The sequence below is a fragment of the Solanum dulcamara genome, chromosome 2 (genome assembly GCF_947179165.1).
Source record: "Solanum dulcamara chromosome 2, daSolDulc1.2, whole genome shotgun sequence".
NCBI classification, from domain to species: Eukaryota; Viridiplantae; Streptophyta; class Magnoliopsida; order Solanales; family Solanaceae; genus Solanum; species Solanum dulcamara.
Window position 1 is genome coordinate 50,678,138 of NC_077238.1, and position 26,979 is coordinate 50,705,116.

At 35.9% G+C, this 26,979-nt stretch overlaps 1 protein-coding gene across 1 annotated transcript; it reads right to left on the bottom strand.

The window, feature by feature from the left end:
* Nucleotides 1-1,219: 1,219 nt before the first annotated feature.
* On the bottom strand, nucleotides 1,220-11,955 carry LOC129880563 (uncharacterized). Its single transcript, XM_055954649.1, has 14 exons — nucleotides 11,704-11,955; nucleotides 10,565-10,638; nucleotides 10,369-10,446; nucleotides 8,495-8,570; nucleotides 8,127-8,191; nucleotides 7,290-7,391; nucleotides 3,816-3,905; nucleotides 3,657-3,731; nucleotides 3,410-3,442; nucleotides 3,237-3,317; nucleotides 3,100-3,162; nucleotides 2,632-2,700; nucleotides 2,149-2,187; nucleotides 1,220-2,060 (listed from the first exon to the last, which is right to left on the bottom strand). Exons 1-14 carry the CDS (start codon nucleotides 11,744-11,746, stop codon nucleotides 1,869-1,871), a joined length of 1,080 nt encoding a protein of 359 aa, XP_055810624.1. The 5' UTR covers nucleotides 11,747-11,955; the 3' UTR covers nucleotides 1,220-1,868.
* Between the last annotated feature and the right edge of the window lie 15,024 nt (nucleotides 11,956-26,979).

A 26,979-nucleotide genomic window follows, 5' to 3' on the forward strand; every position in this document is an offset into this window, starting at 1 on the left:
CCTAAGAACACATAGTGAATTAGAATTATGTGGTCTTGGATACTAGTTTAGTACATTTACTATTTCTATTTTCTTTGTTCTTCTATTATTTTTGTTGAACACAGTTTATGTCATTCTAAACATTGAGAAAACACTTAGGACTATCAAAAACAGTCCTACCATCCTATAGTTGATCGATTCCAGCACACATCCAACAAGATCAAGCTTCATCAGATAGAGAGTTTCAAGTTAAAAGGTTGATCCTTCATATTTGTTAATCATTGGCTAGTTTGATACAACTCTTTAGGGGACTGGGACTAAGTGTAACTGTGTAAGCAAATTATGGAGATCTTTCAATGTATGGTATCAACAGGTTTACATGTTCATTTTATTGGAAGGAATTCATATTTGATTACTCTCACAATCAGTTAATCCCCTTTATTTTCATTGTATCATGACACAGGTTCTCATTCTACTTGGCTAAACTGCCTGAAGACTGAAGTTGTGACATATAGAAAGGGGACACTACTTCATCCTCTGATTGCCCGAAGTAGTTTTCATTTGACTTTTGATCCATACCACCTGACGAGAGTTTTGTTGGGGTATGAGATGGAATCAAGTAGAGGCCCTTGGATCTGCAATAGTTCATCTCTTGTCCCTTGTTCATAACTTATGTCTTTTAGAAGACTTGTAGTCCTTAGGTTGGCATTTTAGTTGCTTTTCTGCTTTTGTATGACTTCTATTGGTTTTATTGAATTGCCACTAAACATCTGTTTAGTGGTTTTGCTTAAATAAAAATCTGCTAAGGTTCCATTCAGGTCAAAACCAATGTAGTCTTAAATGATGAAATATCTGCTTAGGTTTCCTTCAAGTACTTTATCACGTCTTCTCATATGAATGGCTTCTTTGCTGCTTCGATCCCATTTAGAGAGAGAAATAAGTTTTCCTGATTCAGAGCTATAGACTTGTGGTCAAATAGCAACCACTGTTAATTTTTTTTCCTTATATGGTGGTCCTACAGAAGCTGAGATTGCTTGAGCCACTAAAGAGAGCTGAAGGAAAGAGTAAGATGTCGAAGGGCATGAATTATACATAACATTCTTATTCAAATTAATGAAAATGCCAAGCACCAACACAAGGTCCAAAGACCTTTCTTACCCAGCCCGAAGTAATGTAAGCAAATGAGTAGTCTATTTATTTATTATTGATAATAGGCAAAAGTAGCTTGCATATGAAACGGTAGGAAGGAGAGTTTCTGTGAACAATTATTACCAATTTACCAATCAACTATAATCCATGCTTAAGGTTCACCCTGCATGAGCGTATGCTTACATTTCTACCAGTCATGAGCAGCGGGGCAGCCTATGACAACCAATTATGGATTCAGAACATCATCTCCGCTGCAACATATTTGAGTATCATTTGTAACATAAATGCCCCCAACAGACAACGGCACTCATTCCTGGATTATCCATTGGTCGGAATCATCGAAACAGAGAACTGCTCCAGGTCTAAGTACTACAGGGCCCAGGCAACAATTCAACCCAACAGATAGAAAGCAAGACCTAAGTACGACAAGCTGCAGACAATGAAAATGCAGAAAACAGCAGATATTTTTTTTTATGAAGTACAGGACATAAATTGACATGAAGATCCCCTTATCCAATTTCCTTTTTTTCTTTTCTTCAGCTTATCTAAAGCTATGTAGACAATTTCTAGCCTGAACTTACACATGTATCCTAAATACCTCAGTAATATTGGCTCTACAAAATTCAGCCATCAAAAAATGGCAAAATACTCCCTGAGCCAAGATAGATGCTCAGCTAGCAACACTAACCTTGAATATATACCATAGAAATGTTCAATTATTTTAAGGATTGATGACCACCTCACTTAAAACTCTGCATAGCACTGCGGCTTCTTGTGAGAAAAGAAGCACCAATTCCTGGAAACTTACGCCCATACACACTACCAAAACCAGAGTTCTCATTGCTCCTCTGTTCTGAGGCGAAAACAGTATTGGAAACCTGAGGACTGCTTTCACTTGACACTTCGACTACATCTGATATACCTCCAAGCTCCTAAAGAGACGAAAACAAAAAGGGACTGATTTCAGAACTGCACAGCCATGGTTAAAAGGTTAGAACTTAAAAAGAAAGTTATTACTACCTTGAGGCCTGAGGCAGATACAGCACCATGCAAAGGACGCTGCAAAAGTTTAAAGGAGGATTAGTTCTTTTAATTAGTAGTAGAAGATGATAAAAGAGCTTTATTATGTATAGGACACAAACACCTTCACTAATCTTTTTTGCTGAACCCAAAATTGGAAACAGCAGGTTTCAAAAATATTGAGACCGCTTTTGCTTTCATCATGGTGCAAGCCAAATTAACACACCCAACAATTTATAGCTAGCATATTATCCAGCTCCAACAAACTATTGGAAGACTTTAACTTCTGAAGTATTCTGATTGTTCAGACCAAGGTTGAAATACTTCTATAAGCTACTTACACTCTGGGAATGCCCCAGTGTCATGGTGTATCCAGTCGAAGCTAAGTTAGAATTTTGCTAGTAAACACACTGCTCCTACAAAGCTAATTAACTCTTAAATGGGGCAGAATTAATCACTGCAAGAACTAACCAATTAACTAACCTTCGGAGATACACTAGAAGCAGATGGAGATGATGGTTCGACTGATAAATTTGGAGGCAAAGACCCAGCCTGCAGAAGAAAATTAAGAAAGCAAAATGCGGGTTATTACTAGATAGTGCATAGTTATCACAAGATTGGCATGCAAAAAAACTGAAAAACCTAATATAAAAAGCAAAGAAATCAATTATAATGTAAAATTTGCCAGGACTACGAATCAATTTATACAAAATCAGCATAGCCAGCCTGTCCACATGACTGAAGATATGCTTTGCCAAGCCATAACCAATGTGGTCTTGCAATATAAGTAGATCATTTAACTTTTCTAACTCCCCGGGAGAGGAATAACATAAAAAGACAAAGACAAACAAGAGAAGGAAGGAGATCTAGGTCTGCAGCACGATAAGCCCTTCTAACTATAAAACAATGAAACTACTGACCCAGCAATATGAAAATAGTTTCACAGTTTACCCGTGCTGAGGAAGCTACTGATGGTAATTCAAGGGCAGGTCTAGATGAGCTAGATGGAGGTGCCTACACATAGAAAACACTATAGTTAGAAGAAAAACATAGGGAAAGAAGATATCAAACAATAAGACAAGTCAAACCTCAATCTGCTCCTTGGCTCTACTAGTTTCAATGCTCCTCACAAAAGCAACCAACTTTCCCACACCATAGTTCGTTTCATTCTACACAACAGATCATAATACCACAATGACTATAACATGGACATAATTTAAGCTAAATAAAAATTATGAAATTAGGAAGCCAATTCAAATACCTGTCTCCCTTCAATTCTACTAATTTTTGTCTCCTGTTCATATAAGAAAAGGTGGTATTCAGTTCCACAAGACAATCAATTTTTGCTAACAAAAGGTAGAGTTGTAAAAAGCCCTAATGTAACCGAACGAAGTGGAAAACCCGCAATGTGGGAGCAAAAACCTTCTGTGTAAGAAGAAAAGCTTAATCGGCATAATGAAGTGAACAACATAGATATGGAAATGCTGATGGATAGAAGATCTTCTCACCAGTGATTGGACAACAAGATGAACTGACTGGACATCCTCACCAAATGTTCTCACTTTTCCTCGAATTTCAGAAACCTATACATTTAATGATGCTGCATCAATTACACGAAATCTCAAAGCTTCAACTTAACTAAACGTACAAGGCATTATTGGTCTCACCTCGTCTCTCGTTGCAGCAGTATTATCCACACAATCATCAATTTTAGTATCCACGCGGTCAATTCGTGAAGTTAAATGACGCTTAGTGGACTGGGAACATAAAGGAACAAAGTAAATTTTAAAGACACTAAAACATAGCAGAAAAGGTAAAGTATATCATGGAACACAAATATTACACCAGGCAAGCAACCCACAGTCTAAACAGACATCTCTCCAGTACACTTACCACCAGGGGATAGACCCCACAAGTACATTGGACCTATTGCATAATTACGGATGTTACCAAATCTTGGGCATCTTTTATGTGATAGCCACAAGCAGAATGACCTGAACCATGCAGTTCATTTTTCTTTTTCTATTTTTTTGGTCTGGGTCATGAGTCAGCTGTAGAAAATTCTTTAATGGTCAAAATATTCAAGGCTCATGCAGTCATTCATGCTTAATACACTGCTACTTGTAAGTTCCCTAGGCCTAGTACCATATGTCAATGAGCACGCAGACAGTAGGTATCTAGATATCAGAAGTAAAATCATGCCAATAATCACCAATTTGAGAGCACTAAAACCTTTTTACAAAATCCAACAGAATAAGGAGTCATTGTAGGAATGCTCCCCAAGGGTGTGTCCTAGACTCCTAGTGGTCAATAAATGGGTTGAGAACCATGAAATTTCAAGTTTCAAATCTCAGGGGATACAAAAACACAAGATGATTTCTTCCCATCTATTCAAGCCTTGATAAATAGAGTTATTGGTACATGTGCTGGCAAGGGTACCAGGTACCCCATGGAATTGGTTGAGGTACGCACTAACTGGCCCTCACACCACGATTATCTAAAGAAAAGTCATAGTCAAATTCCTAGGTTGATGAATATTCCGTTGTAAAAAGACAGTTTCACAAGTGTCATTTCAGGCCCAGAAGTTGAGAGGTGACCATCCTAGCTTGATGATTATTTTCATCAACAAGGGACATGTAACACACAAAACAGAGAAGTGCAACCTCAATCGTGAACTTCAAGATGCGTGGACATAGAGCCGCCATAATGAACAGTCTGAATTTACCACTGTGAATACAAACTAAGGTAATAACCCTTGGAAACTTTCCAATGGCATTGGACTTGCACCAAGCACACATATTCACTACACAAATATGGAACATGGCAATTACAGAATGTAACTATTGTCCAACGCACTCTAAGTTTCACATGCTCAAATATACTAGTTTCTGAGTATGCGCTTTGCACGTGTCCTTCATATATCAATGAAAACGCAACTTTTAAAAATTACATAAATATTATTCAATAATGTGTTTGAATTATAGAATATAAGAAAATGGGTAAATTCCCGAAATTGGTGAACGTCGATCTCATCTAGCTAAGCTCAATAAGGAGAAATCCTACCCTACAGAGTCTTTAGATGCCTTATTGTGATTTCTGAGGACTTTTATGGGATTATCTTAAGGAAATTGTAGTTTCTTTTTGTGACCTTGCACTGAAAACAAACTAGTCACACAATAATTAATTCATCACGATTCATCAAAAAAATGTCAAATAACACAATTGAAATTTTGAATCTTTTGGTCTATTAGAATTAGAAATGAATGAAGTTGGCTCTATAGCTCCTAAAACATTGATAAGCAACAATGTAATGTTCTAAAAAGACCAACCTGAAAACAAACACAAAATACTTTTTTTTATGACCGTAACACAAAAATACTTTTATCATGATTCTTCAAATATTTGAATAAAGCAAAGTACAAATATAATATGATCTCAATTGTATTATACTTCATGATCTCAATATATTATAATCCTAAGCATTGGTAAGTATAAAGTATTATTACAGTAAACCTTATAATAGACCGAGTGGTTAATGAGATTTTATTTGAAAGATTCTAGCAACATTGTCTTTCCTTTTTCATAATGATAAAAAAAACTAAAAATAGTACAATATCATAATTAATTTAGACTGCAACACCATTCAACCTTTGTAATTATCTGGTCTTTTAAGCCCCTTGTATAAGTTTGTGTAGAAATTAGTTTTACCATGTTACTTTCAGCTCCCAAGGTTTTAGCTACCCACTTGTTTCCTCCTCTTTTTCTCCATGATTTCTCTAATGTTAAGAAGCTTACAAGTTAAACACTACTACTTGAATTGAACTGGTGTTATAGAAGAATCCATTCCGATAGAGAATTTAGTTGGTGCAACTAACGGTAATTGTAGTTACAACACCTAAAATGTAGAATAACACGTGCATTAAATGAAGTACTTTCGACCCCACCGAGCTAAATTTTGCTTCAAATAAATGCATATGGCGTGATAAGAGAGAGAATTTATGGTTATATTACATAGTTCAAGTAAGTAAATGATTTGTATAAAGTAAAATCTTAATCGATATTAAAACCCTAAATATTAGGACATTCCACATAATTCAAATAAGGAAAGAATTAATAACCAAATTTTACTCTTTTAACCCTAATTTATGTGATACACTTTCCTAATTTTACTCTTTCAACCCTAATTTATGTGATACATTTTCTTTTTTAGTTTGTCCCCAAAAGAACGATATTTTTAAATATTTAGAAATAATTTAACTTTAAACCTTCTATTTTACCCTTAATACATGATTTGTAGTCAAAAATATTCTTTCTCAAATTTTGTGCACAATTAAATTGCATCACATAAATTGGGACGGACAAAGTAGTTGATTTCAAAGTCATAAATATTAGAAAGACAATTTACAATTGACAATGTGAAATCTATTTTTTTAATAACAGGGGGAACCCACAGCCGCTACCCTTTAGATGCACACAAGGTAAAACCCCCGCTCCTATGCAATAGCGCAAACCACACTGGAGAGGTAACCCACACTAGGCAAACCCGATGTGACGAGCTCAAAAGCAAGCCCCTTGCTTTCGCTGGCAAGGGGTTTCGAACTTGAGACCAGTGTTATCAAAGACGCGCTTAAGCCCTAAAGCGAGGCTCAAAACGTGTTGAGCGCTTGCCTCGATTAATGTGCACTTCAGTGTCATCATCAAGTTTCTAAGACATACTTTTCCTTGTCAATGAACCTCTTCTGAAGAGACAACACTAAACAATTGACATTTCACTTTATTGTAATTTTTCAATTTCTTTGTTCATCTATTTGTCATTCATGCTTATAAATTATTAGTCTTGGACTAAACATATCTATTTTGTACTTTTTCTTCCTTTGCGCCTTTTTTCATTAAAGCTCCTGCTTTGTTTGCACTTTGCGCTTAAAGCCCCAACGGACCTTAGAGTTTTTTTGCACTTTTTGCTTTTGACAACATTGCGTGAGACCTCCAACATGGAAGTCCCAAGCCCAAACCACTAGGCCCCCTGAAGGGTCACGTGAAATCTATTTTTTAAGAAATAAAAAGTCCAACATTTTGTGTAGGGACTTCGTCCTTTTAGAAAAGTGTAGATAAGAACAATAAATTAAGAATTAAGAACTTACAGAAATAGATGTATATACACTCTCAAGCTGTTTGGACACACTACCACATGCATCAGATAAGCTCCGCCTGGTCGCAAACATTAATTCAGGAAGCTTCCAACCCTACAAGCATGCAAGTCAATTCTAAGGTGCACTGTTAGCAAGAAACTCAGTTAGAAAACATTCAAGCCTATGGCATCCGTACTAGCAGGCAAATAATTTTACTATCAACCTCCACCTCATTTACCAATATAAATGTAAATTTATTGCACCCAAGGGTGTGGCCAAGGGTGTGGCCTAGTGGTCAATGAAGTAGATTCAGCACTGTGCGTTCTTAGGTTCAAATCCCGGCATAGACAAAACACTAGGTGATTTCTTCCCATCTACTCTGGTCTTGGTTGATAGAATTACCCGGTACTTGTTGCTGGTGGGAAGTAGAAGGTATCCTATGGAATTGACAATGTGTGCAACCTAGCTCGAGCACCACGGTTATCAAAAAAATATATACATACATATATGTGTGTGTGTATATATATATATATATATATATATATATATATATATATATATATATATATGGGGGGTGCACATTTGACTAAAATCATATACCTAAGATAGGCTATGGCAATTGCCTTTTGATTCAACAATTTGTTTGGAAAGCATAGTTTGGGAACAATATACTCTTAGGAACAAGGAAACAATCTGTACTCTATCACTCCATTCCTTGAAATAAGGACAGTGAGGTCGATCGTCAAATGGAGGACAGTTACTTGAACATGAATTAGAAGACATAATTTTTGCATCCAACATAATCATGACATACAGTTCCATCTAGCAGAAAGAAATAAAAGGTGTTACCTTCCACCAAATATAACCATACCCCATCACTACAACAACAATGATTATAGTATATCTGCTAGAACCTGAATAAAATTTAAAAAAAAACAAGTTATATGCGTAAAATACAATCACAAAATATCATTGGTCACTGCAAGAAATAATGCTATAAATGAAGCAGAATGAAAGAGTATTACAGGTAAGGAGATTTTAATTTGCAAGGCATGTAGTAAACTGACAATGAGACCACAATTTGTCTTGGCAAATTACGAAAATGACAATAAATATGTCCTAAGACACTCCTGTCATAAAGGTCCTGTTGTTTCCACCAGAAGACGGAAGAACATTTAATTGTTTCCATATACAACTAACAATGTAGTAACAAAAACCTGATCCACTTGATGTCACAATTGTAACAGATCTATTTGAAGCCAAAAGTTGCAGCTCCTGCCGTAAGCTATTAACCTGTAAAGAAAATCATTCTCTGTAAAAATAGTTTTTGTTTTCAGAGCAGCAGGTATGCTGATATTAGAAATCAATTTAAACCACTCTTTTTTGTTAAGGAGCAAACATTAACACTTCTAGAAAAGGAGTGATAATGTAAAGAAACTATGCAAGGCACAAATAATTACTTGCAACACTCATTGACATTCTTTTACTTTTGAGCTGCATAAGCATCATATTGAACAATATACAAGGATGTTTTAGAGGAGAAGGAAATCAACAAAAGGCTGATTTAGTGAATGTAAGTTATGTAATCTCCAAGCGCCCAATAATGTTAAATTCTATGAACTGCCAACCCCAAACCCCCAAGACCTACAAATTCAAGTTTGACTTCGAGTAGCATATAAGTCGAGCTCCAATGACAATCAAGCTTCAAATCTATCTTGAGAGTTGAGTGTGACTCGTGTCAACAAAGTGAACGAGCTTAGAAATGAGTTCAAACTTGAACATCAATCCATTGGCACATTTTCAGGTCTACTGGAAAATTAAGACTTCAAGGTGAGAAGATTTCAAAATCTCATAATTTAAAATCAATTTATTCAACATTTTGTTTTCCAGAGGACAATTTTTCACGTCGAAATCAAGTATTACATCTTAACCCTGTTCATCCTGAAATCTTGGTTCAACTCTTTGGTATGGTGTAAAAGATGCTTCCCATTAGCTCAACAAATTATCCACCACACCAGTTTCTCCTTCACCCCTACACTCTTGTCCTAGAAAAAAGCAAAACTAGAACAGAGGGCATTGACCAAGTAAGCCATATGCCTCAAGAAATAGGGCATGGACCTTTTTAACTTTGAAAACTAAAAACCATCTAGTAGTAAAATCCTGCAAAGAAACAACTATTGCTGACGCATACAAGTTATCATTTTAATCAAATAACTGCATTAGTAAAAGGCATGAAGTGGTATTTTTGTTATAGGAGAGTTGTTATAAGAGAGACATTGGAATTGAGAAACAATTTAGCTCAAAATGCTAAATAAAATAGCTCTTGGTTCAAAATAACAGTTTCTAACACAATTATCATTATCTTCAATAACCATAATACGCTGAGAAAAAAATCAAGAAAAAAAATAAGCCCAAGACTTGGACAAATCATGTCTTCTCATCGAGAAAGCAATGATATCCTGGCTAAGATTAAATTGGGGAGACAACTTCCTTCCTAATAGCCTACATCTGTTTCGACAAAATAACTTCCACAATCATCCAGCTAACTTGCAGGCTTCCGTCGCCAAAGGTTCCTTACCACATTTGTTTGGCAGTTTAACGATATAATCCACATGCTGATTCATTCCTTTCTCATTACACCATTCATTTGAATATTTCCAATGTGTACAACCTACTTCCCATCCTTCAGTTAGTAATCAAAATTTTCTCCCAGATCTCATCCAAAGTTTAGTTCCACAAAATAACCAGCAAAAGAAAATGCTAAAGCTTTCTATGCTGGTCAAAAGACGTCCTAATCTCCTCTCTCAGACTCATATGAGCCGTACACCTACTGGAAAAATATGGTATATGGCATACCCCAGATACGAAAATCAATCTTCTACAATCCACGCCTTCTACCTATTCCATCAAGAAACTTCCCAACTGAATTTCCACTTGTCAAGGATGACATGCAAACTTTAGCTTTACAAGAAATGTTAATCTTCTAACTCAAGCATAATAATAAAATGAGCAAACTAAGAACAAACACAAATTCCAAAGATGAGTAAAACCATATGCACCAAACATGAACAAGCAAGAGAAACTGCAAAACCTGCTGCAGCAAGGAATCATTGCGTGGCTTTGGAGTTGAACTGGTTGAATTATCTTGTCGAATTTGCCTCAATGCAATCTGCAGTCAGAGGACACAATGTATTAGATTTAGCTCATTTCGAATTGACATGGTAGAGAAACTAAAAAGCAACACAACGAAAGCTCTCAAAACACTAAACTGTGAATAACAACCAGACCTTAAATGCGCCGGAGAAAAAATCAGAGACAGTTGGCAATCGTCCTTCCTTAGCAAGTACTGACCCAACAATGCCTGCACAAAATATGAGATACGTTATTCAAAACCACCAATACCCTTGGTATTACCTTATTAACTTTATTGTTTTAACATATAAATGTTAGTTCCTCCAATGAATATTATGCAGAACAAAAAATAGTTGCAACTCTTAAAATGCACTCAATAGTTGTTTCTACCAATGTGTAAACTTCAAAAGTTGTATAAAATCACTTTCATCTCCTCCAGCTTTCTCCTTGTCTTATTTTCACATCATACCTTGTTTTCCAAAACCTTCTACTCTTCTACTTTGCTTAGACATGAAAGAACACCTAAAAAGTAATAAAGGGTTATTGCTCCCCGGATAGGGAAAGGGTCAATATATTATGATCTATATGGTAGGTCTCTTCCCCTTGGCATTTTCACAAAGAGATTGTTTTCACATCTCGAACACAACAAAGCAACTCTAGTTTTGCACCAAAAAGGGCGGTAGATGTTTCATTTAAAGCTGATATTTCTAGGTCACAAACTTTTCTAGCATTAACATAAAATTGATGAATCAATAGTCATGGAAGTACTACTGTTGCAAATAGACATTCAAGTTCGGTAGTTGGTTAAAGTTATGGTATTATTAATATAGGGATAAGTTATGAGACAACTATGTATTATTTTATGTCCAAATTAGTTATTCATGTATTACTTATTCCATCTTCTATCGTGCATAAAATAACACATGAATTCCTTCATAACTTATACATATATTAGTTATTTCTAAATTGAAAAACAAACAATGTATTGGGTGTGTTGAATTTTATACATAACAAAAAATGTCACCAAAAGTGGTATTGTTTATCCAGGATTTAATATATGAAAAGTAACTCCTAACCGGCTACCAACGACCCCTTAGGGATTAGGAAACCACTAAATTTGCAACTCAAAACTTGTGATAGAAACAACAGAGTTCCCGATAGATAACATAATACGCACAACACATCCTATTCACCCAGAGTGTAAAGTATCAACTAAAATTCTAGCAATAGTCACTATCAACAATACAGAGATATTTGATACTGGAGGAGCAAGGGAGAAACAGAGAGTACGAACCAGCACCAACGAGGATAGTAAGCTTGCCGAGAGGGAGAGCCATGGAATTTCTCAGAATCGATCATGAAATAGAGGAAACCATTGATTTCTATTTGCAATCTGAGAATGGTAGAGTGCGGAGGTGAGGTGAGGTGAGGTGAGGTGATTAATTACAATTGAGAACTTGGAGGACAAGGCAGAGTCGCTTGATCGATCAACCCTAATTTTGTGAGTTTCTGGGAAAATTAAGGTAAAAGGAAACTTTGGCAGTGAAATGGAGGATAGGGAATTTGTATTTTTTTTTAATTTTTTTTATTATAAATATTTAATTAAATGTTAATTATGAAGAGATGAGATTGAATTAGAATATTTAAAAGTTTAGGGTAAAATTAAAAAATCAAAAAATTTTAATAAAATCTTAATTTGTATTCATTTACTCCACTTTTTTAAACTTATGTTTTCTATTTCCCTTTTCTCTTCTCTTTTCTTTATTCTATTTTTTAAAATTTCTGTTCTTCATTTCCCTCCTCCCTTCTCTTCTCTTTTCTTCATTTTTTTAAACGTTCTTGTTTCTTTTTCTTTCATCTTTTTCTTCCTTAACTTCTTTACTTTTTTACTTCTCCGTTTTTCCCTTTTTTTAAGACTTTTTGTGTTTTCATCTTCTTTTTCTTCGGATGTTGTCATTCACATTTTTTTCTTCACTTCGATTTGATTGTGAAAATTATATTAAAAAATTGATGAAAAGAGAAGAGAACAGAAGAGAGGATATGTTGTAAATGTTTATATAAACATGAGTTGTTCAAGCAACCAAAAAGATATTTAAACAACCAAAAGTTGTTTAGTTCAAACAACTAGAAGATATTTAAACAACCCTAAATTGTTTAGTTCAAACAACAGAAGTTGTTTAAACAACCAAAAATTATTTAAACAACCAAAAGTTGTTTAGTTCAAACAATCAGAAGATATTTAAACAACCCTAAGTTGTTTAGTTCAAACAACCAGAAGTTGTTTAAACAATCAGAAGTTGTTTAAACAACCAAAAGTTGTTTAGTTCAAACAACCAGAAGATATTTAAACAATCCTAAGTTGTTTAGGTATTTTTTACAACCCTCTTATATGTTGGACCTATTTGTAAATAGCAAAACTTTGGAGTGTATAAAAATATTCTTTTTTAAATTAGCATAGCCCATTAATACCTAATTATACTATAGTCTCTTTTACCCAATTTTTAAAACTTGTGACCTATATCCTCAAATAGATAACTCAAAAGTCTCCTTTAATTAAAATCCCCGAGTTTCTGCTTCTGAAGCTTACTTTTAGGGGGGAAAAATATTAGGGTCGGTTTGGAAAACTAATTGAAATTGGTGTAATTAGTAGGATATTAATTATCAATCTAGTAATTACATAATTTAGTAATTATAATGATTTATTTATTTGTCAGAATATAATTATATTGTAATTATAAGTGTATTGTTTAGTTACACAAGTATAATCAAAGGTTATATTAAATTTTAAAAATAAAAGTTAATCATTTAAAATTTAAAAATTATATTAGATAAATAAGGACCTTTACAAATGATATTGAATTTAATATTTAATATATATACTAATTAATTAATATATGTTCTTAACTCATATTATAAAAATAAATTTATTTATATTTTTTTAAATTAGTATATTTTAATTAATTTAATCATAAAAATTAAAAGTATAAATTTTTTATTAACATCATTAAATGTATGTTTGACAAAAATGCTAATATTATAAATATAATGTCATAAAATTATTAAAACATTTGACAAAAAAATAATCTATCAAGTTTAACTAAAAATAAATGATTTACAATATGAAATATCAAGTCAATATTACTAAAATAAATGAAACTGAAAATATGACATAAATTCTAAATTCAAAACAAAAAATTTAACATAATACTCTTATATCAAATTTTAACACAACATACATAAATATGATTTAAAACAAAAGAAAAATGTAAGTCTATAACCTTATTTAATAATGAATTCTACTTTAATTTAAAAATTAGAATACTAACAAAATTATGCAAATAAAAAAATAATAATAAATAAATTAATTAAATAAAAAATTACATGAAATCACATGAAAAATGTAAAGGTTGAGAATGAGAAAGAAATAAAATATAAATAATAAAAAATACATTTTTAGAAAATATTAGAATAATAAAAGTATTTTATAAATAATAGAAATAAAAAGTAAATTAAAATGAAAAATATAAATATAAATAAAAGAAGTATTTTAATAAGTTTCATGTAATTATATGGTGTAATTACACTAATTCATTACCCTCCCTTAGGAATTGAAAAGTGTAATTACTCCCATTCAATTAAACTCAATTCCTCTCTTATCAAGTAATTACTTAGTCTACCAAATATGTCAAAAGTGTAATTACAACCAATTATACCAAAACTCAATTACATGGTGGCTTTTCAAACAGGCCATTAGAGTTAAATATTTAATTTTTAATAAATAAATAGATAAATATGAAGAAAGCTGTAGGTTTTTGGATTTAAGAAAAGGACCTGGGTGTTGTTTTTGGTACAAATGAGAAAGAATATGTGTCTTGCAACTGGAAGTATCAGCTGTGAATGGGTTGAGCGGTCCACAATTCTTTAGGCCTTGCTGGTCCCAGATCGGGCCTGTCACAGGGAGCACAAATTGTCACCATTCAACCCTGTAGGTCGCGACTGGAATCTGACCTGGACTCTCGTATACGTATCTATTGGCTATAGTCAAGTTGAACTGTGTGTGATGCGATACTATACACAAAAACCCCAATGGGTCAAAAACTTTTTCATATACATGTAGCCTCTTTCACCTGTATCATAACATGAAAAGGCATGCAAGCCGACAAGGCTGCCATAACACAAAAACATTTGCAATACGTCATATGAGCACAACTGAATCAAACTTACAAACAATCCACATACACATGTCTACAGACCTCTAAGAGTATTAACTGTATCATATGGAGGGACAGGGCCCCCATCGTACCCCTAAATAAACGAATATATACATCGAATGACCAGCATCACCAGTTAGGCTCCAGAACAGTGGAGCACTTCCAACATAGCTGAGCGGAAATCCTAAGCTGGCGGATCTCCAAAATGAACATCTATATCTGCGGGCAGAAAACGCAGCCTCCCGAAGAACGGGGGTCAGTACAACATATATACTCAATATATAAAGCATAACAAATCATAACTGAAACAACAACTGAAATAGGGAGGCAGAAAACCAATATGACAGTTAACAATTCTCTATACCTACATCTTATGAAAAGAGGGCATGTATATTATCCTCACATATCACTCCCAGCCCGCTGTGGGACTCGGTGTTACCATATCATTGTATATGGCATCATACCATCGTATACGACATTATTTCATACATTACAAGTACATCACTATGTTTTCATATGTATGCCTATCTATCATATCTAGCCTTTTAGTGAGGATCTCGATGAAATAATGGTGTACATGTCGTACCACATCCGACCTACTATGGGACTCGATGCCATTATCACATAGTAAAATATACCAAAGAACGTTCGGCCTGATCCATAATTTAAAATAATGTCGAGGAACGTACGATCCGATCCATATTTTAAAACAATGGCGAGAAAGGTATGGCCTGATCCATATTTTAAAACAATGCCGGGGAATGTACGGCCCAATCCATATTTTAAAACAATGCCAAAGAACGTACGGCCCGATCCATATTTTAAAACAATGCCAAGAAACGTACGGCCTGATCCATATTTTCTATCATATCATCATATATATATCCGGCCCGGGACGCGGTGACGAGCATCATCACATATGGCGTCATCATATGCTTCACTTCATCGTATACGACATTTCATCCTCGTATACTTCATACATATATATATATAGCCGGCCCGAGACTCGGTGAATGAATAGTAAAGCTAGGCACGACCGCATTTTCGGCCCCCTTATGGGACTTGGAGGAAGATGGGTTACAGTGTGCATGAGTAGAGTAGTGAAAAACCATATGCAATTAAGTCAGCATTTGAGACTCAATGAAATAGTCAAGTGAACTGTCACTTGAAAACCAGAGTAGTAATCGTCTTAAGTACCTTCTAAATATCGTTAAGGATCATATCAACTAGAGTTTCAGGAATCGTAGACATCTATCGAGACAAGGTTAATCAGCTTACAGAATTAGAGATGTTTGTCGTCGCAGAGATCTTAGGAATAGGAGCCGATGCATTCAATTATTATTCATTAGATAGGAGACTCGAGGGTAGTAGTTTAACTACTTTAAGAATTTTAACATCAAGTAGTGAATAAAAGTCACGAGTCATACCCGGATCTTATAACTGGAACTATCTCCACCTCATATCATATACCACTTCATTTATACTTAAGACATTCTGAAAAGAAGAAGAGACAGGCTTCACATATACTACTGATCATGATCTAAGAGCCTTAAAGGCAATAACTCAACTATTACAGGTGTTTTAACATCACAAAGTGAATAAAGTCTATGAACTACACTTGGAGTTTCATGAGTGAAATTATCCCCACATTTCATATACAAACCATTCATAACTTATACCTAAGACATGCCAAAAGAAAAGAAGAATAACTCTACATACCTGTTATGGGTTAATCGCATCCACACTCGCCTCATTACTCCTTTAACCTATTTAGCACAAAAGTAATACTAAGATTAGTGACTTTCGACTTTCCATCCCCTAAACTTACAACCCATTATCCATAGGAATTACTTCCTTGTTTACACTCCTCGACTAGTCTATTAGTTAGTTAAGGAGTTAACGGAAATCGGGCAACATCTCCTCTATAACTTACCCTATCCGAACTTTCAATTTAATCCCCAAACCTTAGAAGCCAACCAACAACAACAATCAGAAGCATATATACAAGTAAACCACTTCCACATTACACAACACAAACTCCAAACAACTCGCTTAAAACTACGATACCAAAATAGAGTTTTTAATCTCTATTTCATAAAACCTTTAATAATACGTAATGGAGAGTTATGTGTCTGCAACCATAGGATACCACACACCTTTTGGAACGTGTTCCATCCCTGCAACACTCAATAAAAGCACATGTAAGCGCAACACAACAACCACAACACCCTACCCGACTTTGATTTAACTATGACGGCCTTAGTTTAGCTTGTTTCTAATGTCAAGCATCCTTGTGCAAGTTTTATACTTTCAGCCACATATAATATGTGTAATACACTCCATAACCACACTATAAACTCCAAATTAAAAGCAAAACCCTTACCTTACCCGAAATTGGCCAAAGCTTGCCAAAATTTACCTCGGAAGTTCTCTAGTTGCTGCTAAAATTTTGTGGCTGCTTGTTACCCTCTTGATGCTGCTCCAAACAGAAAATTTACATTATTAACACCCTCAATTCATCGTAGGATGTCTTAGATAATTAATTTATGGAGTGAAGCTCAGAGGCTTACCTTGGTAGCCCCTAGGCCATAGCTCTCCTCTCTTCTTTCTCTTAAGTTTCTATCCAATTCTTCCAAGTGTAAGCTGAAGAAATGACTCCTTAGTCATCATAAGGTACCTATATACACCTCCATGTGATCGAGGAACACTTTAGATAATTAATTCACTGAAAACAATTGGAGGCTTACCTTCCTCTAGGTGTTGCCGTAGCTCCTCTATTTTGTTCCTCATTCTCTCAACTTCTAAGTTTAAGCTGAAGTGAAAATGAGAGAATAGTCATCCTTACATGTATATATATGCTTCTTTGGAGAGTGACATGTGGCAGTCCCCTAGGGGTGACATGTGGTAGCTCCCTAGGGCGTGACCTCAACTCATGCGGCCACTCATATGCTGCCACGTGGCAGTGAGGTCCACCCCCCAAGCAGGCAGGTGGGTTACCTCATTGCTTCAGCTGCTTCCACGTGGCACTTCCTCCTGCTGCCATGTGGCACTCTCTTCTTGCTGCCATATATTATCCTCTTCTCTCCCTCATGGGTTCGTAATCTCTCCTTACCTTAAAAACCTGTGTAATTCCTGCTACGCAAGCTTGGTATATACTCAAGTAGCTCAAGTATGTCCAACTTCGAAGTTGGTAGCTTACGTAGTTAAGTCGAGTCCTACGACTCATTTCTTGGCCTCCAACTCCTTCCGGATTCTTACAATCCTACTTCCAACCTTCCCTACTACGGGGTATCACATTCTCCCTTCCTTAGAGTTGTTTGATAGTGTTATAGATTATTCGGCTCACATGATAACTTCTAAGAAGCTTAAGAGACATTCCGAGCTCAAGAGTGTGGGGTGTAACACAAATATCCACTTTTTTAGCCCATATATATGTAAAAAGACAAAAAGTTTTAAGGTGGAAATGGAGCGGGTTTGGGTTAAATTTGCACGGATGATAATGGGTCAAGATAATAAACTGTTCAAGATAATAAATTGGTCAAGATAATAAATGGGTCAAGACTCAACCCAACTAAAAATTGTTTGGGTCAAAATGGATTGGACAATGGGTTATAGAATGGGTCAAGACCTAACCCAACCTATTTTTTATTAAGTTTTAATTGTCTATTTGTTCTTTTACAATATTTTTCTACCTAATAAAATATTTTTTCCTTTATTATGGTCATATATAACATATCAAAAAAATTTAAAAAATATTTTGACAAGATTTCTATCAAGTCAATTTGGATTACATATCAACTCAATTTTTAATGGATTGGGTTGAAATAACTTGAGTTAATAAGTAATTGAGAGCAAGTTGGATTTGATTTTACCTCCCTACAAAAATAGATCCAAATTGAAGTACTTACCCGAAACTGTATCATCCCAAGGTAATTTCAGTAATACACTGTCACGCCTCAGGAGAGTACTCTAGACGTGGCTGGCACTCGAAGACTATTGCTGGTCCTCTAGAGAACCACTTAGTCCTATCACACATTCATTCAATCACATTTTATCAGCGGAAGACTCAAGTCATTACAATTACTATTCATAAATAAGGTCAAAGGCCAACCATTTATCCAATCAACAACTAGAAAAAATAAAACTAGTCAAAACAAAATGAATCAACATCATTAGCACTCTAGTCTATGAAACCTCTATCAACAATCTAGGTGATTCCAATGACATGTTCATGGCTACCTTAAATCAAATGAAGAAAACTAAACTCGAGCTAGAATGAGAAATGGGTATCCTCCGGAAGCAAGGAGGACTCACCAAATAGCTGAATACGGATAGATCCTCAACGATTCGCCAGTTGATGATCTCTAGTACCTGTCTTTGCATCATAAAATGATGCAGGCCCAAATGGACATCAGTACGTGAAATGTATGAGTATGTAAAATAATATAATAAAACATATATCAAGGTAGAATCAAATCAACTCAGAATCTTAAATCAGAAGAGTGAACAATTCAATCAAGATGTCCTAAGTCTAAACAAGAATAAGATTTAGACAAAGACTAATCATACCCAATACAATACAATCCATTCCCAATCTAATCCAATCTAATTCAAATTAGAGTACTATCAAAACCTATATGGAAGTTTTTCTTATTCGACAATCATCACTTATGAGCCAGTGATAGTACAATAAGCAGATGTTGTTACCACGTCCGTCCTTACCTTACCAGGGTAAGAACGAATCAATAATCATAGATCAATAACCAATCAAGTCCTATCATGTCAGGACAATAATTTGGGAAATATTAGACTTTAACGGTTCAATCCTCTCCTATGTTTGACGATGTAGTAATTGGATTTGTGTTATTACTTACTCTTATTAAATTCGGTGCTTGATAATCCTCTCAAGACTCAAGCTCATATGACAATCAATCCAAATCAACCAAATCAGTAAGTCAGACTCTTTCCAGCTCATTTGTTCTATCAAATCAATCCTTTCAACCATTTAATTTCCCAATCATTCTCAATCATTTAGTTAAGAGAGGTTTTGGACAATCATTTATGACAACATTCGAGACTATCAATTTTTTGTTACTATTAATACTATCATCACATTTATATTCCAATCATAATCGTACGTTCACCAATCAAGGCTCTAGACTCAATCTTAAGATGTATATAATTTAATAATAAATTAACATACTACCAGGGTTTAAGTAAACAAATAGTTCAAATTATGTGTTCAAGGAATTAATTCGTAAAATAATCATTATTTCATCAATAATCAGTAAAACATGTATATTTTAAGACAAGAATTTCTCAAGAAATGCAATCATGGAGACTCAATCCGTACATAATCAATCAATCAAAATCATGGGCACATGGAGGAACAAAATCCATGTTTAGTTTAGCCTTACATACCTGAAATGAAGAACAATCAAGAACTCGAAGACCTCGCTTGATAAACTTGAACCCTAGTCTTTTTCCTCTTCTGACATCCTTGCTCTCAAATAGTCTAAGAGTTAATAAGAGTATTATTCATACTAGGTACTGATAAGGGACTTAATCAAGTCCTAAAATGTTAGAGTTTTAGTCTAAAAAGGATGGGAAAAGACCAATTTACCCTCCTTAAAATCTTGAAATTTATCGCCTATGGGTCATCATTACGCTCATAAAAACATCTACGGGTCGTCATTTCAGTCATGGAACTAGGCTGAAAAATGTTGGATTCTACGATTCGGGTCTACGAGTCGTCAAAGACTCGATGAGTTGTAGACTCAACTCGTCCTGTAGGTTACTAAATTTCCATAGAAACTGAGTCGCTGAACTTTTCATACGAGTTATTCATATGGCTTAGACTCTTTGACAGGTCGTCAACTTGACTCGTAAAAGTGATATTCAAGGTCTGTGTAAGACCCCAGAAATGTGAAAGGTCCTAAACCAAGGATGAATTCTCTGGAAAGTTGCAGAAAATTGGCACCAAAAGATGACCATAGAAGCCTTCATGGACCGTGGTAGGCACCACGAACCATGGTGTGGAACTGTGGTAGAGATTCAAAGGCTCAGTCTGCAGAGTACGAACAAAAATGAAGGACCACGGACCGTGGTGAGCACCATGGGCCATGAATCCCTTCGTGGTGAGACCTCCCCAAAGTCCTCATGAATTTTCACAAGGAAGGGTCCACAGACGACTACCATGGATCGTAAAGTCTTTGACGGACTGTGTAGTGGTCTATGGTGGCCACTTCTGCATGCCTCCTATAGGACCTGCACCACGGTCACTTTACATGTGCCGTGATGCATTTCACGGACCGTCAAGGTGTCCATGAAGAAACTTTAGAGACTACCCTGCAAGTTCCTTTTTTGAATTTCTCTAAGTCCCTTATCACGCGACCCAACCACAGACCATGAAGGGTCCCCATAAAGTCTTTTTTGGCCAGTTCTTTAAAGGGACATTTAGGTCTTTTCCTATATTTTAACTCAAAGTGAGGTCGTTTTGAAGGCAAAATCCACCCATCTAAAAGACTAAGTCTTCCTACACTCAATTACTCTCACTTAAAATTCTAAGACCCAAACGCTAACCTCTCAAGTTCTTCTCAAGCTTTCTTCCTCCATCTTCAAGAAAGATTCTACTATTTAGAATGAAAACTAGTACTATAGCTTCGACACCTTCTTATTCATCCCCTACCGCGCCTATCGCCGAAGGCTGGACCTGCACGACCCTCCTAATAATATCTATAAATGACTTGTTTCACTTTAAGAAGATCAATCCTCCATTTCTTTTCAAGTTTTGCATTAAAGAGTACTCCCCAAGGTATGTGGATTTTCATCCATGGGTCCTTCCACCCATGGAGCCGAAATATTTTCTCAATCTAGCATTTTAATTCAAAATAATGAAATCTTATAGACTTTTACATGATGACTTTAAATGCATACATTATGATATATTTGAAGTTTCTTTACATATATTGATGTACATTGACTCTTGATTTCATAGAATTACGATTTATTAAAGTGCCTATATGAAGGCTTGAAAAGAGTTTTAAGACATATATGGTGGGTTTCTTTAAGAATGTGTATTTTATACATTTATATCACTCTCATACATATAAGTATTCTTTAAACGTATTTGAAGGTCTTTATGAAATGAACCCACCTAGTTTCTTTTGATGAAGTAAAGTTGATATGAAGTTTGACTCCAATGAATGTTATGAAGTAAATGCTTATGAATGAGAGTCTTTATGAAATGATTGATTGATGAAGGGCTTCTTAGCCGAAGTAACGTTTCAATGTGAAAGGACAATTCTTGCATTGAATTAAATGAAAGGTTTTAATGAGCTATTCCACCGATTGATGTTTTAATGTTAAAGTTATATAATGCTTATGCTATATTAATGTTTAAATATTCTTTTGTGGGACTTGACCTAGCACCGAATATAGCATGTAGATAGGGGGCTCGACCAAAGGGGTCCTTAAGTAAAATCTCATGTTGTATTAACTATGTGCCATCATAGGGGCCCTTGTCGGCTATTTAAGACTAGTGGATCAATGATTAGCCATTAAAGTTGAAGTTAAAGAATGTTTAAAGTTGATCAGAGTTCTACCTGACAAGTAATCTCCCCGTGCCAACGTAGGGGGATACATGGTCTTAAATGTCGGTTATGGTTGCTTCCCCATAAAAAAACATGAATGTTTTAAGGATTCACATAATAATTTCTGATGCATGCATTCACTTATGCACATTGACTATATATATTTCTCTCTTACTTTGTTCATTCATAGCATACTTACATACTTAGTACATTCAAAGTGCTAACGCATACTTTTGCATACATGATATCACTATGTAGGGACCAATGTCGCTCTACATTCTCCTCCTTGTGGCTAAATTAATGTTGAAGGCTACCACTTTGGTGAGTTACCATGTTCCAAGAAAGACACTCCTATCTTATCTAGCTTATGTTATGTTTAGACATTTAAATTAAGTTTGGTATTTTTGACTTAATCTTAAGGATGATCTAGGGACATGTCTTAGCCCCCATCAAGTCTTAATGTAGAAGGTATTGTTGGACATAGTAAAGAATGTTATGTTGTCTTTGACTCTTATTAATGTGAAGCCCCTTAGTCCCCATATTCCTTTTGTTTCCGCTTGATTTGTTTATCATTACCAATAAAATTCTTAATGAATTCTAAGAGGCTTGGGTGAGGTACCTCGGGGTGTCTCATTCGCCGTGTTACGTCTAAGCCCTAGGCTTGAGTGGTGACAAACTTGGTATCAGAGCATGAGGTTTTGAAATGGTCTTAGGAGTCTAATATAACGTGTCAAATAGAGTATTGTTCATGGTTGTGAAGAACACCACAACTATGAATAGGAGACTATAGGATATTTAGGAAGGTCTTCACTTCTTTCAATTCATGTCGTGCCCTAGAGTGTCCTAAGTTTTCCTCTAAATAAGAACTAATTTTATATTCTTTAGATAATGCCTCGTGAAAGAGCACCTCCAAGAGCAAGGGTTAACGATGAGGACCAAGCTCCTCCGGTTCTGGATATCCCACATCATGAGGAAGGGGTAACTCATAATGAGTTCCACAATATCGTCGCATTATTAGATCAAGTTATAGCCCACCAAGGTCATCAAGATGTACCTCCTCCTCAAGTGCAAAATCCGGCCTCTTGGATTTGGGATTTTCAAATGATGAATCCACCCGAGTTCGATGGTTCTAAGCTAGATGAGGACCTTATAGAATTTATCGATAAGGTGTACCAGATTGTGTCTATCATGGGTGTACTACCAAATAAAAGGTCTAACTAGTGACTTACCAACTAAATGGAGTGGCTCGAGTGTGGTATGAGTAATGGATTGTTGAGAGGAATAAAGAAAGGGGATCAATAGAATGAGACGAGTTCAAAAGTGTCTTCCTAGACCGTTTCTTTTTGTTGGAGCTTAGGAAGGCTAAAATCCAAGAGTTTATCAACCTCCGTCAAGGGAGTATGAGTGTGAGGGAGTATGCCCTCAAGTTCACAAAACTATCCAAGTATGCTCCCTTTATGATCTTCGACCCCCGGGCAACGATGAGTAAGCTTATTTATGGCATCTCCATCTTGGTGTCCAAGGAATACAAAATGACCATATTAGTAAAGGAGATGGACATCTCTCGGTTAATGACTTATGCTGAACAAATCAAAGATGAGAAGTTGAGGGAGAGGTCTAGAAGGTTCAAGAAAGCTAGAGTAGATAGTGGAGGGTCCAACCCTCAAGGATCCGGTTATGGTAGCATTGGCAAGGGTCAAGGTGCACAATGGTTTACGGGATAAGGTTCCACTAATACTTCTTCTCCCAAGTTCAAGAAGAATAAGGGTCCTAATCAAATGGTCTCGAGAGATAATATTGGCGCCCAAATTTTCCCCTATGTAAGAAGTGTGGGAGGACCCACAAGGAGGAGTTCTTAGCCTGCTTAAATGCGTGATTCAAATATGGCAAACCGGGTGACCATGCTAAGGATTGTAGAGGGGGTGGTGGTAAAGGACTCAAGGCCAAGTTGCCTATAGAAAACTAGCTCAAGGAGGTGGCCAACACACTAACCGTTTCTATGCCTTGCACGAAAGGCAAGAGGTTGAGGAAGCACCAAATATTATTACTGGTATGTTAAGGATCTTTACTTTTGATGTATATGCATTATTGGACCCGGTGCAAACTTGTCATTTATTACTCCATTCTTCACTAATAGGTTTGATTTATTGCCTGAAATATTAGTAGAGCCTTATTTGGTGTCTATCCCCGTGGGTGAGTTAGTTGTGGCTAGAAAGGTCTATAGGGGTTGTCCCATGTCCATCTTGCATAAAGTCATTCCTTGTGATCTTATAGAGCTTGACATAGTATATTTCAATGTCATCCTTGGGATGGATTGGTTATATGCATTTTCTACTTCCATAGATTGTAGGACTCATTGAGTCAAGTTTTCATTCCCAAATAAGTTCGTTCTTGAATGGGAGGGTCATGATTCGGTGGTGAATGATAGATTCATTTCTTGTCTCAAGGCTCGATAATTGATTGCTAAAGGTTGTATTTACCATATAGTGAGAGTTAGGGATGTCTACTCTGAAGTACTCCTCTTGAGTCGGTCCCCGTAGTCGATGAGTTTCCTGATATCTTTCCCGGTGTTTCTCCCAAAAGAGAAGTTGATTTTGGTATCGATCTCTTCTCTGATACCCAATCTATCTCTATTCCTTCTTATCGAATGGCCCCAGGTGAATTAAAGGAACAATTAAAGGATTTGTTAGAAAAAGGGTTCATAAGGCCAAGTATTTCGCCGTGGGGTGCCCTAGTTCTATTACTAAGAAAGAAGGATGGGTCGCTTCGAATGTTCATAGACTACCGATAATTGAATAAGGTGACTACTAAGAATAATTATCCACTTCCTACGATGGATGACTTATTTGATCAACTACAAGAGGTGAGTCACTTCTCCAAGATCGACCTTCAGTTCGGCTATCACCAACTAAGAGTGAGGGAGTGTGACATTCCCAAGATGATATTCTGGAAAAGGTACGATCACTTCGAATTTTTAGTAATGAGGTTTGGGTTGACGAATGCTCCAGTGGTGTTCATGGACCTAATTAATAGGGTGTTCAACCCCCTACGTTGATACTTTCATTATGGTGTTCATTGATGATGCTTTGATTTACTCTCGGAGTGAGAAAGAACATAAAGACCATTTGAGGGTTGTGCTCCAAATGTTAAGGGATAAACAATTATTTGCAAACTTTAGCAAGTATGAGTTTTGGCTAAAGGAGGTGGCCTTTCTCGGTCACATAGTGTCCGACGAGGGGATCAAGGTGAATCCTAAGAAAATGAAGGCGGTCAAGAATTGTCCTAGACGACTGTCTCCTTCGGACATTAGGAGCTTATTGGGTCTAGCTGGTTACTATAGAAGATTCATTTAAGGGTTTTCTTCCATCTCATCTCCTATGACAAAGTTGACTCAAAATAAGGCAACATTCATATAGATGGATGAGTATGAAAGGAGTTTCCAAACTTTGAAAAATCGACTTACCTCTACTCCTATTTTAACTCTACCGAAAGGATTAAAAGGGTTTGTAGTTTATTGTGATGCTTGGGTTGTGTCTTAATGCATAACGATAAGGTCATAGCCTATGCTTATAGGAAATTGAAAGTGCATCAGCGTAACTACCCTACCCATGATCTTAAGTTGGCAGCCGTGGTTTTTGCTTTAAAATTTGGGTGGCACTACCTCTATGGGGTACATATAGATGTGTATATCGATCATAAAAGCCTTCAATATGTGTGCACCCAAAAGGACCTTAATCTAAGATAAAGAAGGTGGCTAGAGCTTCTTAAGGACTATGACATAAGTGTGCATTATCATCTAGGTAAAGCCAATGTGATTGCTGATGTACTTAGTAGAGTGTCTATGGGGAGTGTGGCCCATGTTGATGAAAGAAAGAGAGAGTTGGTAAAACATGTTCACCGGTTGGCTAGACTAGGTGTGAAGTTGTGCGATACCAGTGATGGTGGTATGGTTGTCCAAAATGAGTCCGAATCCTCCTTGGTGGTGGATGTTAAGTCGAAACAAGACCTTGACCTGACCCTTGTTAAGTTAAAGAAGTTGGTGAAGGAAAAGAAGGTAGAGGTCTTTTCACAAGGGAGAGATTGGGTGTTATATCACCAAGGTCGGTTATGTGTTCCGAATGTGGATGGCCTAAGGAATTAGATCTTGATGAGACACATAATTTTGCATATTCCATTCACCTTGGTTCGACGAAAATGTATCGAGACTTGTAAGAGTTGTACTTGTGGGGTGGCATGAAGAAGGATATAGCAAGGTTTGTGTCCAAATTGTCAACAAGTAAAGGCCAAACATCAATGGCCGGGTGGTCTAGCCCAAGTTATTGAAATCCCTACTTGGAAATAGGAAGATGTGAATATAGATTTTGTAGTGGGTTTGCCTCACACTCAGAAGTGACATGATTTTATTTGGGTGATTGTTAATAGAATGACTAAGTCGGCTCACTTTTTATTGGTTAAGACTTCCTATAGGGCTGAAGATTATGCAGAGTTGTATATTTGGGAATTGGTGAGATTTTATGGTATGCCATTGTAAATTATTTCAGATCATGGTACACAATTCACTTCTCACTTTTGGAGATCATTTCAAAAGGGCCTCGTTACTAAAGTAAAGTTAAGCACCGCATTCCATCCTCAAACCGATGGGCAAGCCGAAAGGATAATTCAAACCCTAGAGGATATTTTAAGGGATTATGTGTTGGAGTTCAAAGAGAGTTGGGATGATTACCTACTGCTCATTGAATTTGCTTCTAATAATAGTTACCACTCTAG

Coding starts and splice junctions, on each gene's coding strand:
- LOC129880563 (XM_055954649.1), bottom strand. CDS start 11,746: ATGGCTCTCCCTCTCGGCAAGCTTACTATCCTCGTTGGTGCTG. Junction 7,392..8,126: donor ATGGTTATATTTGGTGGAAG/GTAACACCTTTT, acceptor GCATGCTTGTAG/GGTTGGAAGCTTCCTGAATT. Junction 2,188..2,631: donor CTTCTAGTGTATCTCCGAAG/GTTAGTTAATTG, acceptor AAACTTTTGCAG/CGTCCTTTGCATGGTGCTGT.